This window comes from Rhipicephalus sanguineus, chromosome 1, assembly GCF_013339695.2.
Source record: "Rhipicephalus sanguineus isolate Rsan-2018 chromosome 1, BIME_Rsan_1.4, whole genome shotgun sequence".
Taxonomy (NCBI): Eukaryota; Metazoa; Arthropoda; class Arachnida; order Ixodida; family Ixodidae; genus Rhipicephalus; species Rhipicephalus sanguineus.
The window spans coordinates 153,298,300-153,304,865 of record NC_051176.1 but is presented as its reverse complement, the minus strand read 5'-3'; the positions used below and the strand labels follow the sequence as shown (position 1 = coordinate 153,304,865).

The window sequence follows — 6,566 nt, the reverse complement described above, 5'->3', positions numbered from 1 at the left end:
CTTCGTGCTTCAATTATAAAGTCGACAGCTACTTAAATACGCAAAAAAAGACAACCTGGAAATAATTACGCCAGTACTTTTAGACTGGTGCCAAACTTTATTTTTTCGTTGAGAATGCCGACGTGTTTTTCCGCATAGATGTTTTAGATACTGAAATGTCAGCTGCATCGAGTATTTTCGACCTTCTTTCTCGTCTAAGGAGGCGCATAGGTGGGATATGGGGATATGATCGTGCGTTTGCGCTGTCTTCTAAGGACGCCCAAAAGAAGCATACATGGGCTTCCTTGGAATAACACACACAGAAACGTCGCTGATGTGGTAAACATATATTTATAGACATGGCATGCTTATAGACGTCGTGCGCCTGTAATGATGGCAAAATATATACTCTGAATTTGGCATCTTTGTCGCTTCTCTCTTGGCAACGCTCTCGCACGGCTTAAGCACTGCGTGCGAAAATTGTGTTCGGCAGTGGGACAAAATGTTAAGTAGCTTTCTCATGCACTATTTACAACACTCTATTGATAAACGAACCGAAAAGTAAATGATATCACAAAGCAAGCAGATACGCAACCGTGGGCGGCTCATCAGACGCACCTATATCGCTCAAGAAAGGCCTTCTGTAACATTACACCTTCTTCTTGCAGCTAGGACACACATATATTTCTATTTTAAAGAGCACCTTTTTAAATATAAAAAAATATAAACACACGCTAGCCGTATTCGCAACAGTCTCATTCGTAAATATGCTTTGATATTTGCCAGTCGCCTTCGCTAATACTATGCGTCCAGCGACAGGGTTGGCTGAATTTCTTTTCTTTGAGACTTTTCTAGTGAAGGAGGTTTTTGTGAATACATGCTCAGATTTAATATGCCATTTTGTTTGTCTTTGTGTACCTTGCCACATAGGACAAAATCCATGCGCGCCATCGCTACCCCGCATACGTTCGTTAATTTCGCGTATGAAATCGTGAATGCGGTCAATTTCTTATGCCGGCTCCTCTTAACTATATGAAAAAGAACCTTTGGACAAATCCAGCACCCGAATTCACAAAGTATTTGATTCCTAAGCGCCCATTGCAGTTCACTGGCCTCCTTTGCTAATAATATGTTAATAGTCAGGATTGGTTGACATTTACCCTAACAAACCCTGTTCACGTTAAGGCACCTGCCTTTTCTGACTCAATAAATGCTGACCGCCAAAATACGTGAAAAAACCAAGTAGTCCGTTTGTGGTTATAACAACTATTGGTTCATCTAACGCTATTCTCCGAACTACATAAGTGTAATGGCTGAACAATGTACGTACAGCTTTGGTAGAAATAACACTTGCGCGTTACTGGGTTGTTCCCCTGTATCACTTCACTTTAATGGCCCCGTTTTCGTTCGTAGTGTGACGTTAACCTAAGAATAGCGACGATAAATAACACTTAAAGTTAGGATTGCGATAAATTGTCGTCGCCAAGAATTTTGTTGTAAATAAAACAAACTTATAGGTTTAATAATAAAGATGGCACGGTCGCGAGTGATTAGGCAAATAAACTCAGGCTCTACGCAGAGGTGCGCGAACAGACACATGACCTAAAGACACAAAGCGTATTCACTTTTTTTTTCTTTTTTTGCCCCGAAGGACGCACAAGATTTTGCCAGTAGTTCCTAACTTAGCTCCGCTTTCGGAGTGAGAATAATGTCGATGTACGCTACTTCTACAGAACTGCGCAAAGCAGTAGCTGCTACCTTTACTAAACAAGCACCCGAGTCGTGTACTTAAGCTTCCAAGCTATACTCTAATGAAGTTTCGTAAGTTTAGTCCGTACACTAGAACTTGTAACTGGCATCTCCTCTTGGAATTTCTAATGAGCATGGCAGAATTTTTATCCTGATTTGAAATTCACCTTATTCAGATATGCCGCTTGTCAAATACGCATTTTATAAGAAGCCATACATGCATAAGACCTAGCTTTGACATTCAGGTTGTCTGCATTACTCAATATTCGCCTACTTATTGACAGCTCGATCAACAAATTCTGAGGAAGTGTGATTCAGTGAAATAACGAGGCTGTAGGGCATTGCGGCATACGGCCTCTGAAGCTGGGTAGCGTATAGCTGGTTGTCTGCAGCACAAAGTCCTGGGACCGTATTCACAAAGCTTCTTGCTCGTTAGCATTCTTAATTTTCGCCATCGGCTGGTCGCCTTCGCTAATGTAATGTAGCGAAGGTGAACGATAGGTTCAGGATCACGATTGCCTGAGACTGTCCCTTATGAACAATTCTAACGTAAGACGTTCTTTGCGAATATGGGCCCTTTTCATGCGCCAACAGCGACACACAATAGTATTGTTTCGGGAATGACGGGTCATGTTTTCCTCAGCAGTCTCTGACGAGCAGATCGGTGAGCGCCGTGATATAGCTCTGAGCCATCTGAAGTGTCTCGAACTTGGACAACTTGCGGTCGTCGCCGATGGAAGGCACAACTTGACGCAGTCGGTCGAAGGCAACATTTAGGCCGTGCATGCGCCGCCGTTCACGGGCGTTCGCGGCGAGTCTTCGCTTCTTGACGATTACCGGAGGTGCTGCTGCTGCTGAAGCTGGCGCTGGCGTCGCAGATATGATCTCGTCGCCGGCACCGCCGTGTTTTCTCTTCAGCCCCCCAAGTCCGAGCGTAGCAGTTCCACCGCCAGTCCCCGATCCCATGGAACTGTCCGAATACAGCGCTGGTTCGTCATCGTCGAATCCACGAAGCCTACCACGCAAGGCCAGTAGTCTCTTGGCTTCGTCACTGAAGAACCTGTTCGTGTCGGTGAACAGAAGGAGGTCGCCGTCATCGTCGATGCAAACTGGTGAAGCGTGGTCGGAAGGCACCTGGTGTAGGCTTCCGGTGTGGTGATGGCCAGAGTGAAGAGCATGCTGGCTCGGACAGGCGATGCTGAACACGGGAACATCCTTGGTCATGCTGTACGTGCTGGTTACAAACTGGCTGCCCACGCCGATCGGTTCCATCGTCATAATGGCTCACGAGAGCTCGTGGCGGCTGTTTATCAGGTTTAGGTCTTGAGTGACGCTGCGTCGGCCGCAGTCTGGTTCTATCTGCGATAGAAAGTGAAAAACATGCAATAGTTAGTATTAGGAATCGATAACCTACTGTATTCGACGTCTTCACTGAACTGCAGGAGACGTAATTACCAAACAAAATCACAAAAAGCTACTTGTGTTTTTTAATGGGGAATGAAAGTGCGTGTTAGAGCTAAACTGTTCGAAGTGAGCGGCTATATAGCGTTTAAAAGAGAAATGCTTGATGTATCCGTTACAAAACAGCGCAACAAGGACGGCTAGCTGTTTGGTGTGGGACATACTTTTAACCAACACAAACCGAGAAGGCAAAACTAAATCCCGACATAATTCACAGCAACTACACGTTGAAAGTATGGCATAGCAAGACTGCATCGTTAGTCTGGCTACGAAAAGTACAAGGTGTACCAGTCTCATGGCTGCTCCATGAAAAGGTGCATGGAGTGCCTTTCCATCTAGTGGCCGGTTGTGCCAGTATACTTTCTCTCTCTCTTTTTTATGAGCCCTTAGAAATGGGTGGGAAGGCCGGGGGGTAGTGCAGTGTAGTCACAGCGAAAGCTCGAAGAGCGGCATATCTAGAGCCCGTTATAAACTCTCTTGTGGCTACTAATCTAAACGCACCCAATACGCCACAAATCATAATGGCACCAACCACGACATTACTCGTCATTCTGCGGAGAAGCAAGGTACCATCTGTAAGGCATTATGTGCAGTTTCTTGGTGCGACGGCTGATGACGATGAAGAATTATGACTGAGCAGCCTGTAATGGGTTGGAAGCTTTAAAGGACCCACTAGTTACGTAATTCGCATTGTGTGACGCCCGGTCGTTATTTCACTCTCCCACCACGCTTTATAACATACGCAAACATGAGAAAGAGACAGAGAGAGGTAATTAACTTTATTGAGACCCCGAGGAAATGGATCATGGGAGCCTTATGGGCTTCCTTGGCAAGCAATAGAAGTGCACTTGCGAGGAACCCACTTCGCTACAAATCATCATAATTTTTGTGAAGTAGGGAAGCAGCCACTATGCAATTTTTCGTCATACTGCGCAGAACCATGGTACCTGCTAAACACCTGTAAGGCATTATGGGCACTTTGTTGATGCCGTGGCTGATGACGATGAAGAATTATGGCAGAGCCCTTTGTAATGGGTTGGAAGCATTCAACAACCCACTCGTTGTGCAATTCGCATTGTGTGACGCCTGGTTACAGTATTCGCGTTGTGTGAAACTTGGTTGTTATTTTACTCTTCTACCACTCTACATTAAATATGGTAATGTGGTTCCTTCCCGAAATGATGCCTGTATAGGGTCTTTTTGCAAAGCAGTTTCAAGCACCGGCGTGGCTGTGAGGTAGAACACTGGGCTGGGCCAAGGTTCGAACCTCGTTCCATCCTGTAAATTTTTTCTTATTTCGAGCGATAGTGGTTACGGACACCGGTGGTGGCGGTGACGGCGGACAACTACGGCGCCAAAAACGGCCGTGATCTCATAACAGATTTCGCTGTAAAAGGCTCTACTATCGTGTTTCAGGTCACCGAGAGACCATTACTCAACTTCGAAGGTGTCATTTTTATTCCGAGACGACCTAATTACAGCTATCATCATATCACAACAACGCCTGGAACACGGCAAAAACATCGATTACCCTTTCAATTGGACGACATTGCCACAGAATATTTTATAATTCATCCAGCGTTAGGTTGGTTGGTTAGCGTTACTTCAATTTATGAAGTGCTGCGTCGTAGTGAAAGCCGTTCAATTGTAAAACGTATTTTTTTATTAGTGCTTCTTTAACTGGTCTTACCTGCAAGCCTGTGTTGTGGTTCCTTCGAGGAAATGAAGTTTTCTGGAAATTAGCCTTTCGGAGTTGAAAAATGTTCATCCTCCGTTGTGGGCTGACAGAACAGCCGTGTCTGCGAAGTAACCGCAGGCGGCCGTTGCTTGATCTGGCATCCATTAAAGGACGTGCGTGCTCTTTATCGAGCGGTTCCAGACGATCCTCCCCTGTTTCGTCCTTTTCAACAGCACGCATGCAGGCCAGCTAACACCGTTATTGTCGATGTCGTCATATGGAATGCGACAACGGCTTCTGTAGAACAAGAGTACGAAACAAAGCCCCGGCTCGGTTATGCCTACCTAAGTAAATGCGCATTGCATTCTGTTGTGTCTCATCCATCAGAAGTAATGCAAGTTTCTTTAGAGACGTTGTTCAGTATCTGGTTTTCGTTAGTGCCAAAATATTAAGGCCCGTCCGACGCTGTTTCTGACACTCATCCTAGAATCTCGATCCTTGCCTGGCGCCCTCAAAGTCTCATTTGCCTCGAGCCACATTTCCGGAACTTATGGCCACCGATCACTGTTGTATTAGATCTGGTTATACATCTGCAGCTGTATCTCACGCGGAACACTAAGACTGATTGCGAACTTCTAATGCTCGTAGAAAGTTCCGATGTGTCTGACCACAACCATCGCTCTCTTTACAAGGGTAGAATTGATGACCAGACTTCTTTCCCGACTGTATAGCCGTGGACGCAATTAAATAGCCTTGAAACACGTTTCAAGGCAATCATAGAATGATGTGACTATTGGAGTACGTCTCTTCACGAATCTTCTGCCGCAAAACATTTTCGTGTGTGCTTCAAGAATAAGCGGAGTTAGATGTATAGTTATCCCACTTCCGCACGGCTTTCGCTCTCCTTTCGTGTCCTCTGGTGAGTTGGAAGCTACACAGGTGGAAGAGCAAAGTGGGATGGACATGCCCAAAAGTTTGCCCATTTCCCATTTTCTATCATTCTTTAAAATTTCCAGTATGCCTGTCGCTACCTCCAGTTCAGGCGGCCGCGGTGCTGTCTCAACCAGAGATGTGCGCTCGGGCTCTCTCTGGACGCCACGCACTTGTAGATACTTCACCCTCAGGGATGAATCCGAGCTCGCGAATGGCAAAGCGCCTCTCCGGCGGGAGCGCTCGTCGCGCCTTTCCGTGGTGGCCGCGGTCTCACCGTCTCACCGCTACGCAGCAGACACAGCTGCGCGCGACTTTCCTGCGCGTGACGCACCGTTTGCTAGTTGCCTGCACGACACGGCTGGCGCATACAAGCTCGCTTTCTTGCTCTCCTGTCTGACCGAGCTACGTGCGTGGGACGGATTTATTCTTTACCATACAGCTTGACAGGCGGATAGCGGACAAATCCAGCACATTTCGTACAAAGCGGTGGTTGCCAAGTCACCTATAGCTCGCGAGGAGCGGCACTCGCAAGACGCGTAGAAGAGAACCAGCGCGTGCTCAAAAGCGCATGCGTTGCCTGGAGGGCGACGAATCACATACGTTAGTACTCTCGTCGCATTCTCAGTACAGGGAAAGTGCCCGACACTGGCACGTAGTCTTTCAAAGACTACAAACGTTGTACGTTGGTTGCCGCCTCACATGAGTGTACAAGAAAACAGGACTTCTTCGATCTTTTTCAGATGCCAGACCTGTATACCTTTCGTAT

General features: G+C 46.5%; 1 protein-coding gene across 1 annotated transcript; it reads right to left on the bottom strand.

The window, feature by feature from the left end:
- Positions 1–1,527: 1,527 nt before the first annotated feature.
- On the bottom strand, positions 1,528–3,081 carry LOC119400488 (protein atonal). Its single transcript, XM_037667550.2, has one exon. It carries the CDS (start codon positions 3,004–3,006, stop codon positions 2,368–2,370), a length of 639 nt encoding a protein of 212 aa, XP_037523478.1. The 5' UTR covers positions 3,007–3,081; the 3' UTR covers positions 1,528–2,367.
- Between the last annotated feature and the right edge of the window lie 3,485 nt (positions 3,082–6,566).